This window comes from Seriola aureovittata, chromosome 1 (genome assembly GCF_021018895.1).
Source record: "Seriola aureovittata isolate HTS-2021-v1 ecotype China chromosome 1, ASM2101889v1, whole genome shotgun sequence".
Taxonomy (NCBI): domain Eukaryota; kingdom Metazoa; phylum Chordata; class Actinopteri; order Carangiformes; family Carangidae; genus Seriola; species Seriola aureovittata.
Window position 1 is genome coordinate 19,653,215 of NC_079364.1, and position 26,306 is coordinate 19,679,520.

Genomic DNA, 26,306 nt, shown 5'->3' on the forward strand with positions numbered 1-26,306 from the left:
ACAATTAAATGCTTAACCCGAACCCTAAAACCAAGTCTTTCCCCTCAAACTGTACTTTGAAGCATGCCAACATGGAACCTCAATAAAAATGTATGATCGACAAGATAGTTGAGAACATTTCAGATTTATTTTAAATTAAATTTTAATTAGAAAATGACCATTACTGGATGGATGTCATTGGCCTTAATGACGTCCTTGGCATGTACAAAGTTTGAGCTACGTTCTTGCAGACTTTTCCGCGGCTGTTGTTGTTCTGCTTCGTTGCAAATGAAGAATGTTTATGAAAGCCGTTGTGTTGTTGCATCCCGGACCCAGTAACCTGTCACTGCTGCTGCTTCTGTTTTTTCGTCCTTCCTCTTCTTCGTCGTTCCGTTTTAAGGAACCAGCGTTAAGGTGCATATGCTGTGGTTGGTGTGTGGACCAAAGTTAATTATACAAGGTCTCCTACAGTAGAAATATTTCTAACCTCGTCTTTTTTCACACCACACTAGGCAGCATGAATGTAGGCAGCCGCCTCCGGTTGAGCTGCGTCACCACGACAGTGTCGTAAAGCCCCACTGTTATGGGTGGAAATTTGACCGGTCGTCCTCTGAACTGAGTTTCCAGTCGCCCTTCAGCAGTGAAACAGAGCTCCTCTCGGCTAAAACACACACCATCCTAGCGTTAAACCATGGCAGGGGCAATTGCACGGAAAGCTATTGACCACCTGAAGAGCAAAGAGTTCAGGGATTATTTGACGAGGTATGTGTATGTGTAAGCATCTAACAAATTTTTCTGTTAGCACGCATGCTAATGTATGCTAGCTGCTTAGCTGTTGAGTGACTAGGTTATACCGCTCGGTAACGTTGGATAATTTTTAAAAGCCAGCTCAATTTCCGCTTTAATAAAACTCTGTCACAATTTTCAATAATTTATGTTACACCGTCTGTTGCATTAGCATTATTTTTCACCGTTTCACCTTTCAAGGACGGTTGTGCTTTTTCTATGTGTCTAGCATGGAGTGAACTTGTTACTCAAGTTTATGAAGTGTTCTGTAAATGCAGAACAGTAAACTGTGGATATACTAGTTTTCATGGATTATAATTACACGACATGTGAGGTACATGGAGTCAGTCGCTCTAGAAACATCCAAAAACAATCAGTAATCTTTGAAAATGGTTCGTTACTTATGGTAATACTTTGCCTCTAACAACAGTATTGAAGTTGTGCCGATTGTCAAATCTGGCTTGACAGACAAATACGAGCAAGGGGAGCTGCTTTTATTGCTTCTTCACGTATTGTGAAGATGCTGGTTAATGTGTACATGTGTTTTGGTGGTGTGTGTACATGCCACAGAATAGAGTGAAGGGTAAATTATTGTTCAGACCATCTTTGATTATATTTGTCACAGATTAGAGTAAAGGCCATGTCACAGTGACGCAAGAGGCCATCTTTGTTTAAGATTGAAAGTCAAACAAATGCACTGTAGCCATTGTGCATTTGTTTGACTTTCAAATGTTAAAAACATTCTTAAAAATAATATTAATGAGAATAAAGATAACCCAAATATACCTTCGTCTGTATGTGTGACAAATGTAAACAAAGATGGCCTCTTGCATCACTGTGACATGGCCTTTACTCTAATTTGTGACAAATATAAACAAAACCCTTTCGGACAAGGCACTTTTTTGGTGGCATGTATTATTATCATGGAGCAAATACAGTAACCGATAAGTGTATCAGCTTGTATTATGAATATTGTGGTTGCCAGTTCACTGTAAGTGTAGTTTAACATTTTCATCCAGGGACTATAATGTCACGTAATTTAGTGATGTGTAGATGGAGCAGATACTTTTAATCGCAGAATCTGGGATTGTACTAGTTCTCTCATTATTTGTGAACTGCCTGAAACAAACCTGTGACTTTTCTTGTGTGACGTAGTTCTTGTTAGTGTGACTTATCTGTATTTTTGTTCTTTTCTCTTGCATGTGGCCCCTGAAATAAACAAAACATTAAACAGCACGGTAAGTACTCATTCTTTGTGTCTGTCTATCTGTCTGTCACTATGTGTTTCTGACTGTGTTTTTCCACATTTGTGACTGCCTGTTCTATCTGCCTGCCTTTCTATTTTGACTTTACCTATATGTACTGTACAAAATAGCCACCCCTATGAGTGTATGTCTGTTTGCTTGTATCATTTTCAAATCTTCACTATTGTGCTTTTCTTCCATGTATATTCAACACCAGTTCCTTTTTATAATGGGATTCACAATAACATTTTATTATAAAGTAATAACTGTTAATAAATGTCAACTAATATAATATGTCCCTTTGTGTGTGTGTCTGTTCGTGTCTGTGCAGCATTTCTGGGGCCCTGTAGCAAACTGGGGTCTTCCTATTGCCGCCATCACAGATATGAAGAAAAGCCCTGAGATTATCAGTGGCAGAATGACCTTCGGTAAGACACACAGACACATACACAGATAAACATAAATGTACAAATGCACAGTACACACAATATGCCTGTCCTTTTCTGGTTCACATTGTTAGGGTAAGGGTTGAAATTTGTACTTTATCTCAAGGTAACTAAGAAATAAGAGATTCTATAAAGTAAACAACAGCTGCAATTTTTGTTAGTCACACTGAATATTTCCGGTGACTGTCCTATGTCTTTGTCACATTCTGAATGAGAGCGTTTTCACTTTGGCCTCAAAAAGGTCTTGAAGTAACAGAGGCCTGACAGAAGAGTTTGTACTGACCACTTATCTGTAGCTGTTTGTTGATTTAAGATTTGAAAGGTCAATATTCATATGAAAGTTTGTGCTGTTAGTTACTCTATAATTGATTTTCTTTTGTGGGTAATAAAGCTAAACTATTTATTGTTACATGTTTGAGCAGTGGTAAGAAGTGTCCAGAATTTAATGGAAGTTATAACTATTGGTTAATGAAGGTCTTTTGTCTGTATGTTTTCTCTCTCGTCTCAGCTCTGTCCTGCTATTCACTGCTCTTCATGAGGTTTGCCTACAAGGTGCAGCCACGCAACTGGCTACTTTTTGCGTGCCATTTGACCAATGAGACGGCACAGCTAATCCAGGGAAGTCGCCTCATTAAGTTCAAGTAAGTCATATTCTAGTCTGTTTTTTCTTTGTCATTGTGAACAGGGGATGTATAGTAAAACAGTTGTATTGGACGAAAGCATTCGCAAATTTTCTCAAAATTTCCAAAAATGATGGCTTTGTGTTATGGTCTACAGTCTTCAATCAGTTGCCTACAGAAAAATCCAATCCTGTTGTTTATTATGTCACCTGACCTCTCTGCAAGTCACTGAAGTTACTGAAGTCATCAGCTATCTTATCAAGCTTCAGTTAAAGAGATGTTAGTGATGACACACAGGTGGCTTATCAGGCTACTATCTATAGCATTTACATTGTCATCCGTCTTTCTTACATGTTCTCTGTTATTTGTAATAACAAATGTCTAAATACAATGTGTCTCTCCAGTTATTTTCAACCTGATCCTTATTTTGCCACAATGATATTTCATCATTGACTCAACTTAAGAGTTATGAGGAAAGCATTACCCTCAGATACACTCCAGTGGAGAATGAAACTTAGAGTGACTTGCATTCAGCAATGAACATGATGTTTAAATTTATGAAAATGAGACCCATGATGAAAATAGCTGGAATTATCCTTTGCATTTAGGTTTTGGGATTAAGGTAGAATTGTGTGCACTCTGACTGTTTATTTATTATTTCAGCATGGAGAAGAAGAGTGGATCTTAGTGACAGAATGAAGCAGATGGAGATCGTTCACTGCAGAGTGGCACCATGTTGCTACAACAGCCACCCAAACCTGGACATCAAAACATTTTATCTAATCATTGAAACTGTGGCACCTACACCATGATATATCACCATGATTGATCCTCCACACGAAGTTTTAGTCACTTTTTACTAGAAAGACAGAAAAAAGCAGATGCTTTCCTCCAAGATTTAAGGTCAACTGATTTTTTGCAACTTTCAACATGACACACAAAAATAAAATGTACACTCAGCTAACCAGCCTGACAGTTACATGCTTTGCTCACTCAATCCATCGGCCATAAACACTTTCAAATTAGGCAAAAATAATCATTATTGGCCAGTCATCTCATTTCTGGTCATCAGCATTAACATTTTTATTACTTTCACACCTCCTTAGTAATTGAAATATTCACGATATTCCATAGAAAAGTTAGTATGTGTAAATATGTCCCCACCATGGTAGATTATCATTGTCCAAGAGTATGGACTTCCATTCATTAACCTTTACTCAAACACAGAAAACACACAGAGGTAAGCTTTTTATTTGTTCTTCCGCGGAGCAAGATATTATGCTGTATATCGAAAATGTAGTGTGTATAAGGATCTAATTTGACATAGTTTTATTACAGTGTAATAAGGAATTGTTCATTCAAATGTTTAAATCATACAAAATAAATATGTATGTTTTTTTATGTGGTGAAGCTGCCTGCACTGTAAATCTTTATAATTAAGATGGGTTATAATCCAGCATAACTGGGCAAGGCAAGCTGCTTCCGTCAGTGCTGACCAAACGTGTAGCGTGTGTTGTTGTTATGTGTCATTCACATTAATTTATTGTCATTATATAATTCACATCATTTTTCCTGATTACAGATTTGATTCTCTGGGTTTGTTTAAATAAACTGGCAATAACCAACTTGAACACAATTCAGCGAGTGGATTTTTATTTCTGAAGTTCACCTTTGCAACTTCAGATTCCATTTTTTTCTTGTTTGTCGTGAAGTCCTACTCCATGGGCATTGTTACTTAGGGATACTCAGGTATTTCACCAATGTCAAAGACTCCACTGCTCTGTATTTACACTCAAGACTGCTCTGCAACCTAATGCCTTTATTAGAGTAGCACTAAACAATAGACAAATCTTAGAAAGTTCAAATCAAACTAAATGGAAATGAAGAGGTTGCTTCGAATTTTTTATTTTTAATGTATGCACCTGAAGTTTTAAACCTTTATGTGGAAATTACTGAGAGCTTGATGAATATGTTAAACATATTTTTATATTGCCACAATTGTCTGCATACTTGACATTGAACAAATAAACAAATAGGAGCCAAGTGAAGTAAAAACCACCAGTGGTGGAAGTAGGATTCACATTATATACTTAAATAAAACTTGTAATATTGCAAGGGGAAGATACTCCATTAAGTAGTTTTACTTAACTAAGAGCACTGAGAGTATCTAAAAGTTGTCTGTTGGGTGGTTTGATTAGTAACATTACATCACATTTTATAAGGTGATCATATATGTTGTATTTAAAATACGAATCTGTAAAGGCACAACTGAGTGTACTGCAGTTGTCATAAAAATATAGCTATAGGAGTAAAAAGTACAATATTTTTGTCTGAAAGGTAGTGGAGCAGAGGTATGAAGTGGCATAAAATGAAAATACTAATCAAATGCCTCGAAATTGTAGTTAAGTACTTAAATTGTTGTGATTTGCAAAGCATCACTGTTTATTACTGGTTGCCTGGAAACACGGATTCAAGAGAAGAGCATATAAATGGACGTTGTACCGTACTTCCCAAAAACGCATAAGGAAACGATGAAACACTGACAGAGACACAGTAACTTATTAACTCCAGAAGATGGCAGTAATGAAAAAAAAATAAAAAAAAAGACTCAGATGCAGCTGAACGGCAAAGAAGAAGACCATCATGGCGTCCCTCAGCAGCGATGAGTGGAGAACGATCTGCGACAAATTCACCAACGCCCAAAATTTAACGGAGGTAGAATCACGTAACGACCCAGAAAATGACCCGTTCCGATCCAAATACAAGGCCAGGGAGCTCCTCAGAGAGATATACTGCTCACTGAAGAGCTTTGAAGCTGGCGAGGGTGAGGAGGACAGCGGCGGAGAGAGCGGCGACCAACGGCCGACAGAGCAGCCGGTGGACGGGCAGAGGGAGGATGTGTTCGGTCAAGGCTTCAGCGGCGACTCGCCGGCCGGCCTGCGGGCCGCTAAACTCGGGGCTGTGGAGTACTATCTTGGCGTCAACCACGTCGACACGGAGGAACTGTCAGCCGGACGGGAACATCTAATGAACTGCATGAAACAGCTGGAGAGATGCAGAGTGTCGTGCGAAAATGTGTCACTGTTTATCCATGTCAGGGTAATAATAATAATGCTATTCAAATACACTTACTGATTGTTAGCTTTACGTTAGCAGCACAAGTGTTTTCTTTACAAGGAGGCCGTTGCTACAGCTGTTAAAATTAACCAAAACTTCTAGTTAGAAATATTGTTAAAAGACTGAGACGCTGCTGCTAATCAACCATCCCAGACTGACTAGTTAATATATTAAAGCATTTTTCACGACCTCTCCCTTTTTGCATACATTATATTTTAATGATGATGCATCACAAGCTCTGCAAGATCAGTGAAGCTAGCATGTTGTTAACATGTAAATAATGGAGGATTCTGCCCTTATCCAGATCATCTTAACTGTAGTGGGAGATCAGAGCATCAGATGGTTTTGATCACTTGTGTTGGCTGTTTGTGTCATCAGAACCAGTTGGGCATCCTGTGGGCAGGCCGGGATGAGACAGAGACTGCACAGGGATTCCTTGAAACAGCTGAATCCATCTACCAACGTTATATGAAGGAGGTGAAGTCAATTTCCTGTATGCCTGTTTAACTGAAGCGGCTGGTACACTGACTGACTGATTGATGACAAGGCAGTAGGGACTGTAGCATGCAAAACCCATCAATTCACACATTTATTAATCATCGTCAATTTCCCTTGCCATCAGCAGGTGTAGTGTCACATAGGCATCATTAACATGTGTGTGATGGTGTGTGAATGGATGCCATTTGCTAACTGTGTTGACACCAGCCTTCAAAGGCAAATTGACTTAGAAGCCAACAGCAGGAGGACAAGACTGCAGAGCAAACATGAAAATTACTTTGGGCAAATCCTCTTCTTCTGCAGCCATGTTTGTGGTGTTTTGTGTTATTCCAGGATGGGAGTCCTCCCACTGATATGACAGAGTACTTTACTACTGAGGAGAACCTGCTGACACATCAGGAAAGGACCAAGAGGTAACTTGTAACCTCCAAAACCAGACACACACACATGTGCACATATGCAGATTTACATATTTCATACCTATTTGTAGTTATGTTATTGTTACTTCACTTTGTCTTCTCCATATACTACCTCTTCCAATTCCCTTCTTTCTCTTCCTTCCATCTTTCCTTTTATACCTACCAGGTTCGAGTTGGCCTACACTCATACCATGTACTACCTTGCTCAAGTCTATCAAAACCTTGGTGAGTCTTATTGTGTTTGAATCAAATTTGCATAACAGTATTTACTTATTGTATACAGTAGCTTATGTAAAATGGACCTAACATTTAAACTGATGTAGAAACTGCAAATACTCTATATCCGTTTTTTAAATTTATTAACATTCACTTTGTGAAGTTGTGTGAATAAAATGTATTGGAGTGTTGTTATGTTAATATAGTGCTTTATTCTTTTTTGGATGGTAGTTATTATAACTATAGTATTTTGTCTTCCAGGTGAAACCGAGCGTGCTGCCATCTATTGTCACAGTACCCTGCAGAGACAGTTACAGTTAAATCAGTTCAATCCCATGGAGTGGGCACTGAACGCTGCTACACTGTCACAGTATTACATCACTAAGGTAGGCTTAGATTGATTCATATAGATTAAAAGCAATTAATTTAAAACCTTAAACGTAGAAGGATTTTGTATGTCATCACCCAAAACGTTTTCATCTGATTTGCTTTGCATGTTACACACTTTCCACCAAAAATGAGAAGTTTCAATTTCCTTGTGGTTCTGTTTTGCAGAGACTTGACATGGAGTCAAAAAATGTGATTACATGGTTGTATTTATGATATATTTTGTAAGATGTGATTTACGTGTACATTAGCACTGTCACAGTAGTTTATTTAGAGTAGAAGTAATGAGAGGTGTGTATGTGTGTGAGATTTCTTATTTTATTTTATTTTATCTATTTATTTATTTAAGGGCCGATACATGGAAGGCAGACATTGCCTCTCAGCAGCTACCGTCATATCAGGTTTGGCAGGAGAAGTTCCTTCTGAGGCTGCAGCCCAGGAAAGTAAGTATCCACTTAAATCTCTAATGAATGTACATAGTAACATAAGCACAGCGATTTGCTTTACCTTTTGTATGTGGTTTCTTTCCTCCCTCAGCCCCTCTTTCCTGGCATATCTTAACGTCTTTTTCTGCTTCTGTTTGACACAGGTGAGACAGAGAGTGAGCGAAGGGAACAGCTCAGACAAAAGAGAGCAGAGATTGCGAGATGTTGGATAAAATACTGTCTCAACCTCCTGCGGGACGCTAAGAAGCTGCTAGAGGTACTGCATGGTTGTACTTGTGCCTGTGGTGTTTTTTAAAATTGTTAGGCTCATGACTTGGACTCGAGTCACATGACTCAAGTCTTATGAGCAGTGATAGCCAGCATGATTGAACCTAAAGAGCACCACCCACAAAAAAAGTCAACTTTATCAGCCAAAAGCTTTAGTTTACACCAAAAATTTAGCAACTAAGATTATGCTAAAATAAAAGAAGGATTAAGTATCAAGGATTATCACTTTAACAAACCTTGGTATGCATGTTTATTCATGTAGATTATCTGTATAGCTGCTCCTGCTGGTGTGTATCTGAGCTTAGATGTGCATATAGGGTTGTGTGTCTTAAAATGTGCTTGTACATGTGTTTGTGACCAGGACAACATTGGGGAGCTAGATACTGATCGTCAAGAAGAGTTGAAGAGAGAACGAAGACGTGAGGAGGAGGAGGAAGAGAAGGGCAGGAAGAGCGCTCTGCTGTTTGGCTCTGAAGACACTTTTGACTCCATTGCTAGCCTGGAGGAGAAGGTCTGTATTCTGTCTTTTATATTACTTCTACTGCTTCTAGCAATGCTATTAAAACTATTGTTAAGAAAAATGTTATATAATTTTAAACATGTTAAATCACCACTATCTCCACGTCAAAGGCAGCAGAAATGTTTCCCTTTTGATAAACCACTATAACATAAGGTATTTTAATGTCATTTTTAAGTAATAAAGTTTTTTTTTAATGAAGTAGTTTTGATGTGATAGTATCAGTCAGTAGATCACAAGCACAATCAACTGAGCAAAAAGCTGGCAATAAATGAAGATTTATTGTACCACTAGAAGGGGCCATTGTGCAGATAAAAATCAACCTGTTATAGTAGATGAGCTTAAATTTTCTGCTTTATGTTTTTTAGGTGCACTGTTTGCTCCCATTGGACTTCACCGAGGCCAGAGCTGTATTTCTAGTTGGACAGAATTATGTCACACAGGTATACACACACACACACACACACACACACACACACACACAGTGAAACATTTCCTATTTGAGGCAAATGAGAGAAATTCCTATACCTGTGAGAAGAGCAATAAAACATTTTTTTTAAATGTGTTTTCCGAGCCACTAAAAAATGTGATCTGATTGGGTGAGGAGCCCTTCATCCTTTTTCTTCATCCACACAGATTTACATTTGAAAAAATGTGTGTTGACTTGGATGAGGGAAAAAGTGTTGAATGTAGCAGGTCAAGTTTCAGCTGTTAAATATGGTGATGAACCTGACATTGTCATTAGGTCCAGTGGTTACTATGTAATGTCCATCGATTCATTCTCTCTCGCAGGCCAAGGAATACTTTCAGATGGATGGATATGTGACGGACCACATAGAGATCTTGCAGGATCACAGTTCTCTGTTCAGGGCCTTGGCTTTCTTTGAAGAGGATCTGGAGCGACGCTGCAAAATGCACAAACGAAGAGTTGATATGCTAGAGCCGATCTGCACTGGTACTGAGCTAATTTTGTTCTTGAATTTATTTCAGTTTTCTTTCTTCCTTTGAAGAAAGTTTTGTCTCTTTGAATATTTTCATAAGACATAATGTAGTAGAAAAAGATCAAATAAAATAAGCATCCTTGTAGGGTGACACCATAATTTATTAAATCTGACTTTCTTCACTTCCCACTGTTTTTCTGTAGACTTGAACTCCCAGTACTACCTACTGATCCACAGACAGTTGATGTTTGAGTTGGCAGAGACCTACAGTGAAATGATGGACCTGAAACTGACACTGGCCAACAGACAAGCAGATACACAGTCACTAGATAACCACACCATTAAGAAATTCAACCACCTCTGCTCTGCCTCTGCCAAGTGAGTGTACATTTAGGTGTGAGGTACCTATGTGTGCAACTACATTACTCTGAGTAATTTGTAATCCTCTCCTCTCCAGGTACTTCCAGATGTTCCTAGACTCTCTATGTTCTCCAGAAGGGAAGTTTCCAGAGCACCTGGAGGAGGAGGTGCTCAGACCTGCTCTGGTGGCCCGCTTCAGAGTAGCCCGACTACACAGCCGGCTGATCAGCTCCATACCGTCTGTTCAGCTGGAGAACCTCAACAGATCTCTGGAAAACTACAAGTATGGAAATATATGTCTCTGTTTGTTGTGATACATCCAAACACTTTCAGGGTTGTATATTGAAAGACTTGCTCTTTTGCAGTACCCTGTAGGATGAGAGTAACAAGTTTGTATTAATACAGAAGCATGAGGAAAATTGAATGTAAGACAGATATAATTGGTAGACTACAGAGTTGAAATCAGTTAGATTAATAGGATAAGGGTGTGTTCTACAGTCTTAATGTTGCCAGCTGCCATGTTGGGGACATTGTAATGTGTTGACCATCACTTTCACCATCCACCTGTTGTCTAGATACGTGGTGCAGTATTGTGAGGCCCACCCTGAGGCAGCACCCGCTGTGGAGACTGAGTTGGAGCTGAGTAAGGAGATGGCTGGTCTGCTCCCTCTCAAAATTAACCGCCTGAAAGCAAGGATGGCTGCAAACAACTCAGGGATGCCACTGCTCACTGACTGACTTGTTGATTGACTAATAGCATTAAATCCAACCGGATGAGACTTTTAGTTCAACTTTCCCACCTTGTAGTCAATGACACTCCCAACAGTTAGAGAAACTGGGTGGCAGATTAACTGACTGTCTTGCTTATTGTAACTTGTATTGGTGATGGCCGCTTGTTTTTTGCAGTGAGAATGCTGTTTTCACAAGACCTTTTAACACAGTACACACTATACATATGTGCTTTTCTTTTTGTAGTAAAATGTGTGGTCAATTTACTTTAAATTCAGATAGCACAGAAAATATATTCTGTTCAAAATCACCATGGACATGTCAATGTCATTGTACTTAGATATAATTTAGAAAACGCTGATAATATCTTCATGTTTTCAACACTTAGAATTGAGCGGAGATTGAGCCAGACCTGTTTTTTTCTTTACATTGATGCTTTCTTCCCCAACCAGAGTGGTGTAAAAACATATATAAAATTGTGGGTTTATTGCTAAAATGTCAGATGCTTCCTTTGGAAATGATAAATGCATCGTTATGGCTGATATGTACATAAGAGTTGTTTTTTTTTTATTGTTAATCATATTGGTTTTCATTTAATGTGGCTTTATTTTCTGTAAAGCACTCTGCACATTAAAATTCTGTCTCTTCAACTACTTTAAATCTCTGATAGTAAAACAAATGTTAAAGTTTACTGTAACCAGGGTTACTATAGCCAGACAATAGAAACAGAGGAACAGATAGTATTCACTTTTTAGTGTTTTTTGCCTTTGCTTCTGAGAAACATCCACCCCAGTGGTGTGAAGTCATTAAGTGGACTTAACCACACTGATGGTGTGTTAGATGTTATAATTTGCATGATGCCTGCTTCATCCAGTTGAACCTGTGTATTTTCTTCTTGTCTCTGAGGACTCACAGTCATCCTATTTTATGTACAGTAGATACTGTATGTAATGATATTAAACCCATGAAGTAATACATACTTATGTCACAATACCAAAATGTGCTTTTGTACTTGCAGAAAGAAGCTACAGATAAAATGGGTCCTCTGTCTTTTCCCTGGTATAGCTCTATAATAGGACTACTAAGTGGATTTAAAGACTGTGGGTAACTGAGGAAAAGGCTAAAATGATCTCAGTGTGGGCTCCAGACCTGGTTTTCCAGACTATTAAACTGCTTAATAAAGAGAAATGTCTAAAACGGTGTCTATTAAAAGCAAATTATGTCTCAAACTGAGTGTGGCTATGTGTTGATGTCCTATAAAAGTTACAGTATATCTCAACGTACATCTTTTGTCGATCTTTTTCCACAGTTGTGTCCTGCATGTTTCATTGTCAATGCACCACTGTTTTGTACATTTATCATATTGTGCAGCTGAATTAAAACTACATACACACATGTTAGATGTTCAATGATAAAGATACATTTTGTGTTAATGGTAAAATAAGTCCTAAGAAAAAAGTTAAACGGCTCTCCTTGTGAGATCTTTGATTTCTAACGGTTGGACTGGAGTTAATTGAGAGTATCTGTGAATCCCTCAGATAGAGTTGCATATTTTTATAAGGGGAAGTATTTGCGTAAGAAGTCAGATGAGTAGGCTGTTGCAGTTTCCAACTAGCCATGAGGTAATGTCACTTTGACCTGCTGTTCTACTTCCTCTCTAAGGCCTTTAGGGCATGTGGTGAAGCTGTAGACAGCAGTGTGTCAGAGCTACTGGGTAGATGCAAGGCTGGTTACATTATGGACACACAATTGATCACCATTACAGCCATTCCAATTTCACCTAAGGCTACAAAGATCATGTCATCCTGTAAAAAATATGTGTATGGACATACGGACAGACGAGAAATAAAAGGGGAAAAAAATGAGAAAAAATTATGTTTCCACACAGGGGTCACAGGTTGTTGATCTGTCCTTTCATTTGTCATCTGTATATCTGTTTATTAGTGGAACTAATAAATATCTAAGCTGTTTTGTCTAATTAAGCATTCATTACTGTGGGTTCTTCTAGACTCACATCAATTTAATAATTACCACAAACACACACACACACACATACACACACATATATAAAAAAAACTATTTGTGGTCTCTTCATGCAAGGGGAAACTATTTCAATGAAAAGAAATCTGCAATTCCTGCCTTAATTTATGCTCCCGGTAATATTTCTGATGCTTGTTAAAACATGTATGGACATACCTGCTCAACACAGGGACTCTACAAACTAATGTGCTGTGAATGAGAACTGGGCTTAGACAGCTTATAGAATACACATACAGATTCACAGTAGTTTTAGGAATACATTCATATTCATATCTGTGTATCTAAGCCTAACAATGTAACATTTTGTATTCCGTCAAATGTTTGATTTTGATCAAATACCAGTAATAATCAAAGATGTGCTTGCTTACAGTTCCCATTGTGAAACTTATGAAGTAATATGTGAAGCAAGACAGACTTGAAATTAAGTTTTAAAAATAACTTCAAAAGATTTTAAGACTTGAATGTCTTATACCAGTGGATGAGATGTCACTGATGAACTTGTTCGTTTTCTGTTTTTTATCGTGCTTGTGTGTGACGGGCTGTTTGTTATATTTTCTTTCTGCTTATTTTTTCTGCTGTACTGGGGTCTCTATTGCAAAAGAGATCTTGACTTCAAAGAGATGAATAGATGATATAAATGCTATATTTACACTGTAATCATCCACCATTGGATTTTTTCACAATTCACATTACTAGAAAAATAAAAAATATTATTATGATATTATTATCATTTGCAGATATTTTTCTTTTCCTACGGCCTGTAATGTTTCATTCAGCTGCAAATACACCCACAAAGTATTGTCAAGCAATTACATTCTGATTCACAGTTCTGGGAACAGACAGCACATGACTACACAGGAAAGTGGAATGCAAGTTTGCAGTTTACTGATTATGACAAAATGTGGCACAGTGACATTTTGTGAGTTGAACAGTCTTATCCAGTGGCCCAAATACATCAAGTCTTACATTTACTTCGATAAAGAAAAACTGATGAAATTAGCTGATTGTGGTTATCAGTCAATGCTAAACTGTCTCTATGGAGCCCAAAAAAGTCCTTTAGCGTCACATTGCCCAAACTGGTGAAATGATCCTATTGTGTTTGCATATATGTTAACGACTGTGTGTGTGTGTCTACTGTGTTTCTGAGAGTGTGAAAATAGTGCTGTCTCTACTGCCATAAACTCTGGTTGCTCAGACAATAGACTTGAATCCCACATAATGTGACAGGCGTGGGAATGGAAACCAAACTGGCTGTAATAGCTGACTTTTTATAGATGCAGTAACATACTTGCCGCTGCAGGTAAACATGTTTATATCATACATAATATATCAGATATCAGTGATTGTGTAGACATAGTAGCCTTATCAATTGCTTGATTATTGAGTACCGTGGAGGAGACAAGAGGAGTGTCAGCTGCTATGTGCGAAACGGTGTATGTAAGTGGGTATGTGTGCCTCATAAATATGTCACTTACAGTATGTGTGTGTCTGTGTGTGTTAGTGTGTGTGGGTGCGTGTGTATGTGTATGTGTATTGAGGCGAGGTTGGGCAGGCTAGTGTGTCATTTCCTGCAGGAAAATGATAGCAACTGATGTTACCACTTCCTTCACAGCATCGTACTGATGTGTCAGCTGAAATAAATAGTCCTCTGTCTCTCTCTCTGGGTCGTCTACTTCTCCTCTTGTCTGACGTAGACAAGAAATAGGCATTAAAGACACACAGAGACATAGAAGAAGAAGAAGAGGAGTTGGAATAACACAGCAACAGTGAAAGGGAGGAATGCAGTATTCAGTCCACAGAGCAAGAACAAAACTCAACAAATATTTGACAGAGTGCTGACAGTAACATGTACACACACACACACACACACACACACACACACACACACAGAAAATGCCACCTAAACATCATAAACCACAGTTGGTTATATGCACTTTTGTGATGTGGTTGTTTGTGTGTCTGCAGCTCTTTCTGGTTCCACACAACCATGGAAAGAAATCAAATCTAAAAGAGCATTACAGTAAGATATGAAGAATCCAGCTTTCATTCAGTGCTTCTATCCAAAAGTGTTTGTTTGGCTTGTGTATCATAAAGAAAAGCTGGGCTGTGTATCACTACCCAGGCTGTAGTGATACTACGGCCTTTGAGTGTAGTATCACCTTTGAGTGTACTAACACCATAACCTTTGATAAACGTTGCAAGGTTCACTGAGATGTTATACTGTGAGATTAAACTGGCGATTCTCACAATCACAAAACCACAGATGTTATCAGCTGAGTTCCTGTCATCACTTCTAACAGACTGAACTAATGAAACACACATCAACGATGACAAATTCAAGTTTTCATGGACTTTCATGCATCAACACAAAGACCAATGAAACCAGCAGGACTTTGTTTAACATTTTATCTAGTTTTCACATATACTCTCAAAACATTGTGAGAAAATAGAGAAAGATGACGTTGTGTTAAATGAAAATGTTACGGTCCAGTTTGGAAAAAAAAGGGGGTTTGGATATTTCATTCAATTTAAAAATGATACAGCAATTTAAATCAATGAAGGTTTGGAAGAAGCAGATAAAAATATCATAATATACTGTTTACGTATCACTGTGCAGAGACTGAGTGGATTTATTTTCTAATGATGGCACCACTGAGGGGGTAATTCAAAGAAATCCTGAGGTTCAAACGATGTTAAAGTTACCCACTTTGAAATTATAAAATGACATATAAGTCCTTCTTTTGTTTTGTTGTCAATCCATTTTTGTTGCAATCCCACAACTTATAACCCTCTGTGATATGCCACACCACTGCATGACACAGCCCACGTTTTATGCAATAAAAATATATAATATTATTTACTACCCAGAATAACGTGACCAACTAAAAAACACAGCCCAGCCTTGCAGGTGTTTTCTAGTGCTCACTGATGAATGTGCGTAGGAATGGAGTTTACTGACTCAGTATCTATGTTTTTTCTTAATCTGTTGGAAATTGACAGTAGAGTGGTAACTGCTCACCAGGGAGTGTCTGATCCAAACAGATAACTGTGATAAACTCAACAACAACATACTGTTTTCTTCTCACTCTATCCTAATATTTAACCCTAACCCTCCATTGTTAACACTTCCATAAAATGACATACACATTACATCACATGCTTGCAACATGTGTTAAAACAACACACTTTATTCATGTCCTCCTCTTCCAGCTCCTAACAGCCCAGGAGCATCCTGAGTAACTTCTGAGTCATTATCAATGTAGTTAATCTTATAAATATGCTTCAGCTGCCCGAGGCACCATACCAGGTGTCCACACTTGAAATGTCTCAACTTGTGTTTACCAGCACAGATAGAAGTACACAAACACCAGTGCTGGAAGGACGTATTTAGATCTTTTACTTAAGTTAAAATTGCAATAGCACAGTATGTGCACTTTCAAGTTTCAAAAGCAGTATGGTTCAATTTAGAGTGATATATTCATCATCTATATATTATTGGACTATCTCATTTCAGGAGTAAAGAGCATTTTAATGTCTTCAAGACATTTAACTACTTTATACAATGTTTGGGAAGTTTATTCTAACTGACCATATATTTCACGTGTAAAATGTGTTTGCAAAGTTACACTTGAATATAGCTGGTCAATAGACGCTCACAGGTGTAGAACAAAGTGCAATGTAATGGAGAAAATGCAACTTGGGGAGCCTACCTGAAATTGTGTACAGATGAAATGTTCTTTATTACATTAAACTGCCAACAAACACAAGCACATGAGCTATAAATCGACAGGACATCGGGAGAAACATAAAAGACACAAATATACACAATGAAAAACAGCCACAGACACACAAAAGCATGTACATAAGTCCAGTGGCTTGTATCACACGCACTGATACGCACTCAGCCAAACATCTATCCGCTATAGAGTGAGGTCACTCAGTAATAATGTGTTGTACAGCAGGTATCTCAGGAGAGGCGGCTGTTTGGTGTGGGACCTGCAGTGACTCCCATGCCACGTTCCTCTACACTCACACATAATAGCTGTTTTTCCTGCGAAAAAAATAGCTTTTTGCCTGAGCTGAACAGCTCGAAGAACTAAATGAATTGAACTGAATTGAATTCAGGTACAAGCAGAAACTCTCGAAGACACCGTCGTTTTCTTTTCTCAAAAATGAGTCCGCAGGCAATTAAAACAATTTGCCGCTTCCTCTATCATAAGAAATACAGATTGAATCTTAGCTGCTATCTTCTGGTATTTCCTCACTGCAATTGTGCAGTTACGCAAACTCGGACTTGATATCGGATATTTAGAGGCAGCGGACGCGTAAGTTTCCACTGAGGATGTTCAGCTACTTTCTACACCAGAAGGCTTGAGGAAACCGTGACGCACTATGAGGGCTGAGCTCTTCAAGGGGGAGTTTGACTCTGAGGCACTTCACACTTTTAATTCTCCTTCACCACGTAAAGAAGCTTCATCTCGGAAAAGGAGCGCCTTGCCTTCATATTCTCTTGTTGATTCGTTAAAGAGAGACACGTTTTGAGGATGAAACTGATTCTGCTCCTCGTTATCTCCTGCCTCGCCTTACATAATGGAAAGGGTAAGTCGACAATTTATGATGATTTAAATCAGCTTCGTGTTGCGGAGATACAGGTAGAAGTAAATTACTTAGACTTTATTTAGGCAGGTTATTATTTCACATCTCAAGAGCTCATGTGGGCTATCATCCACACAACAGCAGAGCCAAGCTGCGCTCCTATAGGCTCCATCAGGAGCCTTTGACCAGTAGTTTCACGGGGAGTTGTTGTTCCACTTTACTGGTACCTATTTGACTCTGTGTGTCATCATAAAGTGTCTTCCCGAAAGTGACTAACTCATACGTCTCATTGGTTAACGTCAGGTTTCTCTGTCCTGGCTGTTGGGCTGATGGCAGCTCAACATCCTCCCACCTGTAGTTACTACTGCAGTAGAGCTGTGTGATTTTAGAAATAAATCTAAAATCACACAGCTCAAATGTTCTGTTCATTACCATCACATGTTACGAAGAGAAGTAAAAGTTCAGGTTCATTAGGGGCAAAATACTTGAGAAACCCCTGTCTGGTTTAGTTCATATTAAATCGGAAAGAACAAAGGCGGTTCAGTTTCCAAATTACGTTTGGATGTGGCTTGTTGAAATCTGTGTAGATGTAAGGGGGGTTTTTGGACTCTTCACCATGATACAAGTAGGTTAGTGTCCTTTTTAATGTAGTGGAAGGAGATTAAAAAGGGGAACCCTATAACATATAGCAATATTGTGATGTACTTTTACTGAATTACAAAGTTTTAGAAAACCCCAAATTTTCGATTTTTTATTGAAATGTCAGCAGTCCAGGAAGTCCAGTGAATAGCCTTAAACGGGACAAAGATGAGTGGTAAACTGGCCAAGGTAAAAAAAAATATTTATAAAAAACTTGAGATCACCTAAAACTGAAATATCATCAGGCCTTTTTCAGTGATGAAGAAATTGGTTAAATTGCAGCTTTCCTTTGGCAACGGAAGTAAATGAAGCCTTGAAAGTTAATGAAAACAATTCATACAGGTGCCCCAACTTTTGTTGATCACTTGCAAACCCTCTGTCCGTACAAAGACAGTGTTGGAACTGTTACCACAACCTCTTATGCATTTTTAGGATAACACTGCGCTGCAGGAAGTACAACAGTGCTGCAGTGTTGTATATTGCTATCAGAATGATGAGGAAAACAGAAATAACAACGGAAGGCGGACTGGTTGGTCGGGGGTTCATTCTACAGCAAGACAATAAGCCAAAACATTAGAAGAAAAAAACCAGATGGTGGATTCACATGATGGTAGAGCAGCACAGTCTAGACTTAAACACCACTGAGCTGGTTTGGGATGAACTGGACAGAAGGTGAAAGCAAAGCAAACTACAAGTGCAACACATTTGTCAGAACTTCTGCGACGGAGTTGAGAATAACGTCCTGAAGAATATTTGATTTCCAATGTAGGAAAAAACAATACGAGTGTGTTTAGTTGCTGGATGAGTCAAAAATTTAGAATAAATTTAGTTCAACAACAAGATTACATGACTAATTGTTTTTAAAATGTCCAATTGTTTGTCTTTCTATGCTTTAATTTCAGAAACTTTGAGATAAAACACCATGTAAATTTAAATAACATCTGAAGAATGGAAGTGTTCTAAAACTTTTGAGTGGTTGTGTTTTTCTAGTACTAAATTGTAGAATTAGTGTATATAACCCAATGCCTTCCTCCATTGTCCCCAGTGTCCCTGTTTGCGTAAATGTTTTTTTCTGGATCTGTAGATCACTGATAAGACTTTGTGATAGTTTAGACTAAAGTAGTTTAATATCTCTTTTTAAAGACAGGACAACAGTCTAGTCTGCTGTGTTGTAGTTCATCTTTTCTTCTAGATTTTGCCAATTAGCACTCTATGCAACTCTTAAGATCGAAATAAGAACAGCAGCTAAATAATGTCAAATCAAATTGAGTAGAATGAAGATTAAAAACGAAATCACAAAATGAAATGACATCTTAATTCATTTAAGGTGTCAAATAACAAACACACTACCAAAAGCTAGAGGCCCGCAGGCACATGATATCAAACCTACACAGTCAAAATATCATCATCAGTGCATATTAGGCTTACTATTTATTTACTTATTTATTTCAGTTTTTCAGTTTTAAACAGTGCCAAGATGTCGACACTGGACAAAACAGGAAATATGGATTTTGGTAAAGGACTTGTACAAATGTAGTGTGATGGATGGCTAATGCAGTAATGTTATCTATCTAGAAAATAACTCTGAGTGCTTTTAGCATCAGATAACCTCCATGATCAACTTCCTGAGATGTGTTGACAAAAAGGTTTCATTCTGTTGCTTCCTATTGTAACACATTACTGAAGAGAATAAAGAGCTCTGAAGGCCATAAAGTCAACCGTTACTTGAACCTGTTGCAGAATAATGTTGTAATCTCCTGAAACTCTCCAAACATGGAACTAGTACACCTTAATTGTGGCACTGATCCAGATGAGCAACCAGATGTTGCTCAATAACACTTTGACTGAAGTGAATTGTTGCATAAAAACAACATGACAAAAATGTAACATCAATGACACTGTTTCTCTCCCCAGGAGCACCAAGGACTGCTGTGTATAAGTTTGTGAGATGTAACCCTAAGGGTGACCAGGCCAACTGTGTGACTCAGCAAAGTCCAGAGATGGCATGGAATCCGGACCTACCGGGCAAACTGCCTGCTTCAGCTGCACAGTATCTGTATGTACCCATGTGTTGTGTGTATCTCTACGAGAGCGTACGAGCTTAGGGTGCCATTGTTTATTTTCTCTGTGAGTTGCTCAGAGTAAGACGAGGGTGTCTTGGTAACAGTGAGTTCACTTGAATGTTAAATTGAATCCGGAAAAACAAAACAACCATCTCTGTGATAATATAGTATACTACTGTCAGATAAATGCAGACTTTAAATATAGAAATGCTGATTCTGCTTTGGATCTCTTATTTTGGTTAACACAACTCCAGCAACACAACCTCTATTTGGGTGTATCTCTGAGTGTATTTGTGTGTCGTGTGTTTGAGAGAGAATGTGTAAGTGTGAGGTAGGTGGCCAAGAAAAGCCAAAATAGGAGACAACGTGGAGGGATAAAGAAAGACAGAAGGGACAACAGAGAGAGGGCAGGGAAGTCAGAGCTGGAATAAGAAGGACCTGAGAAGCCCTTGGTCTATTTCACATTGTCCCAGAGCACAGAATTAGAAATATATAAAACTTAAGCAGGAGATGTTGATCTGTGGCCAGTTTCATTTCACTTAGTAGCTTGGAATGACTGTGAGAAATGTTGGTACTTTCCCAGCACAAAAGGATATTTTCCAGATTTTTTATATTTTATTTCAGTACAGTTCATCCTGATTTTATTATTATTCAATTATTTAAACTTTATCCAGATAAGGTAGATTTTTGTATGCATGTCATGAAAACACATATAATGAGAACGATGATGAAATTAGAGGTGTGATATGCTGAAAACTGAAATATACTTACAAACTTTTTGTAATTGAATGAGCTGTAAAGAGTAGAATAACAATGAAAACTTACTTTTGGCCTCTCTAGGCTGGTGTGTGTCTGTGTGTTTGTAGAGAAGGGACTGGTAAGCTCCAAGTGCTTTGTGGACACATACTTTAGCTCTGTGTACTGAAAACTCAAGTAAAGAAGGAGTGTATTTATTTCAGGGCGTCTTGCAGAGACAGTCTACAGATACCATGATGTGATGGTATGTTAATGATGTGGGTGCAAATTCACTCACTGCATGATGTACTTTTATGTTTCTTGTATGTTTTGCGCTCATTCTGCCTCATATTATGCAGATACGGCATATATGCAGTTTTACTACTTTTGAAAATGTAATTTGAAAATCTTAAAAAGGTTTTGTTAGCTCAGCAGTGCTTGTAAGGATGGCGTCAATGGTTTAATATAACCAGGCTCATACTCTGCTGTTACTGTTATTCTTTGCTGGTGAGTCACATATCTATCTGAGTTCTGCCAGTGCATGCTTCAGTAACCTAAACTCCTGTGTATTTGAATAGAATAGAGTAGAGAGAAGTTAGCGAATTAACACACTTCTAATTGATTTTTGATTAATAGTTGGAGATTTTAACTTGAATCATGAAGGGAGGGTCCTTAAGCAATTGCTAAAGGGAGAGAGTTACATTTACTATGAGGGCCACATTAATGAACTTGAAATAATAGATGGCATTTAGCAGAGCTCATATCCTTCAGGGCCAGCTGCAACTGTGTCATAAGTGATAAATAATTTTCCATTACAATTTTGTTTAAAGACATGCACATTCATGTTTCTGCCTTGTAGTAAAGCTTCAATTCATTTTTACCACTTCCAAGCATTTAAGCTTATTATGACAACAACAGCTCATTTGTCTGTAAAAAATTGTACGTCAAAGCGGCAGCCTGTGCTCCCCTGTTGTTAAAGTTGACCATTTTTTTTTCTTTTGACCTATAATATGTGGTGGAAGGTATGCAAAGCATGACCCGCTCAAAGTTGTACTCTTTATCTTAAGAGGACATATACACACCTCACAACCCCTTATAGCCTTGGTGTGAAAAGTTAATCAGTTTTTGTTTCCCTCTGACCAAATTCTTCACAGTTTCGATTATTGTAAAAAAAAAAAAAAAAAAAGCCCATCTAAGTCTTCTTTTGGAAGAAGTATGAGATTTGAAGGAGATGTATTATTAATACTCCGAACCAAAGAGGAATTCAGATCCTCCTGTTTATTTAGACTCTTGGTCCAGATTGTTCCATTTAGTTAAACTTCAAAACAGTGAACTTCTGGAATTAATGAGCCAGTAAGGAACGCTCTCTGTGTGTGTGTGCATGTGTGTGTGTGTGTGTGTGTGTGTGTGTGTGTGTAGCACATAATGTTTTAATGTGTGTGACTGCTGAGAAAGTCTGTATCACAGTCTTTGTCTTAGCCCTCAGTTTCCTCTTTTAAGGTTCCTCTTAACTGATGTTGATGCTATCAGTTAATGGTGTTTGAAAATATTTTTTGAAAAAAGGAAAGCTTTCAGAAATGAATACCTCAAATCATATTTTACCCAGAGTCAGTTCCCCCTCGATGTTGTTGAAATCACACAGGGTTTTGCGTTTGTTTAATGAGCTGTAGTGTTATATAAACTCCAATTAAATTACAACTGATCTAACTGTTTAAAAACCATTGTTGAATAATGAGATTTCCACAGAAAACATCGGATCACACATCACATCTAAAGTGTATTTTCTGTATTAGATATGTGCAACAAGAAACAGTAACAGCAACACAGAAACGGTGGATGACAGAAATGACAGAGATATTTGTTTTGATATCAATGAGCCAAAGTACATACATGTATACTGACTGCTACTTCACCAAGCCACTCGATCGTATTACATTATTTGGTCTGATCAAAAAGACGGTGAAAAGTCCAACTGAAAATTAGCTGACATGGTTGTAAAGCTTGAATAGATAATGCTGTAAATTGACAGGGATTGCCTAGCAGACACGCACAAAGGAAAATGTCGCTTACAGAAGGTGACAAGTCAAGATTATTGGAGACAGAATGAATGAAAGTGGATAGCTTTGAAAATGAAGAGTATTCTTATAGAATGTCTGTGTTGTTAGTATTTGAGTCTTATCTGGCCTCCATCATCACTTTGAGCTTGCTTAAAAACACCAGGGCCTCACCAGCAGCCCTCACTTTTGCAGCTCGTCTTGAACAGGAAGCGAGAGGGAAGTGTTAAGAGGAAGTGGGCTGTGACGCCTGGTGGGTTGCTGCTTCTGGTCTATTGTTTTGTGACTAGGTATACGCCACACAAGTTTGAGAAGTAGGTACCAGATTACATGTAAAGGAGACACAGTAACCGAGTAATTAAACTGTGATTTCTTATGTTGACTCTAATTTCAACAACCCTTAAAACAAACTCTGTCTACGAAGCAAAATATTATTAAAGACTCAGGGTTAAGTTAATGCTGTTTCTGTAAGTGCTGATTATCTTAAAAAACCAAGGGATCCACTTGGCTTCCTTTTCTTTTATTGCCTTTTGTTTTAAAACTAGTTGCAGGTCATGGGGCTGTTTCAGAGGAGTTGACAATTATTGACGTTTCATCCTAAAAACTGTTTAAAGGCCTTCTGTTTGTTGAAGTTAAGCTGAGCTATGTTAGAATAAAACCTACTGAACCAATAAACATGTTAAAGGTACAACGCATTGCGAATAGGAGTGTCGGACAGATGTCGAAAAAGAAGTGAAAAGACTCATGTAGGAGGACAGTTACGTGTGTCCTAATCATTTTTTCCTTACACCTCTACCTGCTCCTGTTCATTGTTTTAAAGTAAAAAACCAAAAGCTCAAAACAGTGAATATGCCTCTGACCAGTTTTGGAACAACAGTTTCAACATGAATAGTATCATTAGCCTGGAAAAACATAAACAAAGCAACACCCATCCCTCTACCCTTTAAGTCCACCTTGACCCACTCATGTGTTTTGCTCATTGTTACTGGAAATGTGCAGAGTGATATGATTTGCTTAAGGGTGAAAATTTCTCTGTGCTTACCTTAAATGAGCTTAAGACACAGAGGAACTTACTAACTTACACAAGTGCAATGTGGAAACCTTATACCTCCAGCACACATACACTGAGAATGGACTCTACCATGAAGCAGGAGGCATCTTGCAGCTTGATGTTAAAATTTTTAATTAAAAAATTTTTTGCATACAATTTGCATTTTAAATGAAGGTAAAGGTGTAAATTTAAGAGTTTATTAGTGGTAGCAGTAGCAGTAGCAGTAGCAGTAGTAGCAGTAGCAGTAGTAGTAGTAGTAGTAGTAGTAGTAGTAGTAGTAGTAGTAGTAGTAGTAGTAGCAGTAGTAGTAGTAGTAGTAGTAGTGGTAGTATAATAGTAGCAGTCAACATTCTGTGGAAGAGCCGCATCACAGACAAATTGCTTTTTTTATGTCTGGTTTGATCTTTAAAGCTGAAATCCAAAACAAAGCAGTGTCTAGTGTTAAGTTTGAGAAATGGCATCACTTCGTTGTTGTGTGTTATGCAGTGAAAATGTCATTGACAAACATTTCTCAATATCTGACTCTCATTCTGTTTCCAGAGAGGCAGAGCCTGTGGAGGATGAAAGTCCACAGAGAGAGGAAGAAGATGAGGAAGAAGAGGGAAAGATGGAAGAGGAGGAAACACCAATGACCAGTGAACAGGGGGAGTCACCTGGATTTTTTCTGCCTGAAGAAGGTTCTGGTGGTTACGAGGGCTCTGCATTTGGAGGTGTTATCATGGACCAGGCCTTTGGGACTGCAGAAAGTGAGACAGGCTCTGGAGAGAAAGACATGGACCTACAGACAGGTAATTTTAATTTTCCACTTCCCTCTTCGTGTCAAGGTCCCCCCTTTTTCTGCACCACATAGTCTGATCTCCTCCTTGTTTTCTGCTTGCAGGTGGGGATCTGAGGGTCCAAAGGCGATTGATCCCCAGCTGGTCTCTGGCCAGTAAGGCAAAACCAGCAGAGCAGGAGCTGAGAGATGACCATCTTCTGCAGCTGTAGACTCAACACCCATCCACTGAAAGAAGCACACACATACACAAGGCCAGCATCTATTTTATTTCCACCCTGTTCACTCAGATAATAAAGCAAATATTGCATCACCACCTGGTGGTGGAAAAATTGGTCACTCAGAGACTGATAAAGACCAAATATATATTTTGTATTCTAAGTACTATTGACAGGAATTATTCTTTTCAACAACTGTAAACAAATGTACTTGTCAAATTAAAATAATGGTCTGCATAAATGAGACATAGACACACTTTAATTTAGTTTAGTTCAAATACATAGTGATCTATATTTGTGTTTTCTTGTGGAAGAGATATGTAAATTGGAATATGTTGTTCAATATGAAATTTGAAATTTGCTTTCAAATATTGTAAATACCAGTGCAATAAGATGGCACCATTGCCCATGCATTACTCACTGTGGAAATGTGGTTCCAACTATGTTTTGGAGCTATGCGGCATGCGTTCCTTAAAACCACACACACAAAAAGATTTATTTATATTATTTGATCCCATTTGTCTCAATGTTGTGACACTTTACATTTACCTAGAAGGGTTGTGCAGCCTATCTTGAGAACTTCTTGTCTGCAAGGTTGAACAAGACAATCTTGCTTGCCCAAACCCCTCAGGAATAGATTCATGAAATCTTAACCACTGTGAGCTGGAACATATTCAAAATGTATTATGCACATGCATGCATTTCAACATGCTCTGTGTTGTCTAATTTGCATTTGATATACTTATATTAATAAAGGATTTATAACAACAGAATTCAGTAGTGTTTTCAGTGTATTGTATCCTAACCACTCTGTTTTCTGTTCTGCTAACTGTCAATCATGTCTCTTCGGTCAGCTGGACAATTTGTTAGTTGCTTGTCGATTGAGTTGATCCTCTCCTGCTCCAGCCTTGAATTTTATAATTGCTAACATCAGGACAGATTGTGTTTTTATGCTGTCATTTTATGATGTGATTTTCTAGTAAAACAATATTTTTTGGACAAAAAATAAAAGAAATTGACTTCTCTTTTCTTCTCTGCTTTTCTAAAAGAGAATATGTATAATGTTGTATTAATTATAAATATATAGGCACAGGTGTGTACATTGTGTTACTATTGATAAAAAAATTAATATGACTTACGACATTCGAGTTTTACAACAGCAC

At 38.1% G+C, this 26,306-nt stretch overlaps 3 protein-coding genes across 3 annotated transcripts; all 3 read left to right on the forward strand.

Moving 5' to 3' along the window:
- The first annotated feature begins 534 nt into the window (after nt 1-534).
- On the forward strand, nt 535-4,711 carry mpc1 (mitochondrial pyruvate carrier 1). The gene is made up of 4 exons (XM_056383369.1): nt 535-745; nt 2,341-2,437; nt 2,964-3,096; nt 3,739-4,711. Exons 1-4 carry the CDS (start codon nt 671-673, stop codon nt 3,761-3,763), a joined length of 330 nt encoding a protein of 109 aa, XP_056239344.1. The 5' UTR covers nt 535-670; the 3' UTR covers nt 3,764-4,711.
- Nucleotides 4,712-5,591: 880 nt separating this feature from the next.
- On the forward strand, nt 5,592-12,251 carry kifbp (kinesin family binding protein). The gene is made up of 13 exons (XM_056381913.1): nt 5,592-6,174; nt 6,571-6,669; nt 7,024-7,103; nt 7,276-7,334; nt 7,587-7,711; nt 8,062-8,155; nt 8,302-8,414; nt 8,787-8,936; nt 9,311-9,385; nt 9,735-9,897; nt 10,087-10,261; nt 10,341-10,526; nt 10,819-12,251. Exons 1-13 carry the CDS (start codon nt 5,719-5,721, stop codon nt 10,979-10,981), a joined length of 1,938 nt encoding a protein of 645 aa, XP_056237888.1. The 5' UTR covers nt 5,592-5,718; the 3' UTR covers nt 10,982-12,251.
- A 5,200-nt stretch (nt 12,252-17,451) lies between these two features.
- On the forward strand, nt 17,452-26,168 carry srgn (serglycin). The gene is made up of 4 exons (XM_056381294.1): nt 17,452-17,611; nt 20,162-20,303; nt 24,691-24,938; nt 25,031-26,168. The coding sequence occupies exons 1-4, from the start codon at nt 17,557-17,559 to the stop codon at nt 25,135-25,137; spliced, it is 552 nt and encodes a 183-aa protein (XP_056237269.1). The 5' UTR covers nt 17,452-17,556; the 3' UTR covers nt 25,138-26,168.
- Nucleotides 26,169-26,306: the final 138 nt, after the last annotated feature.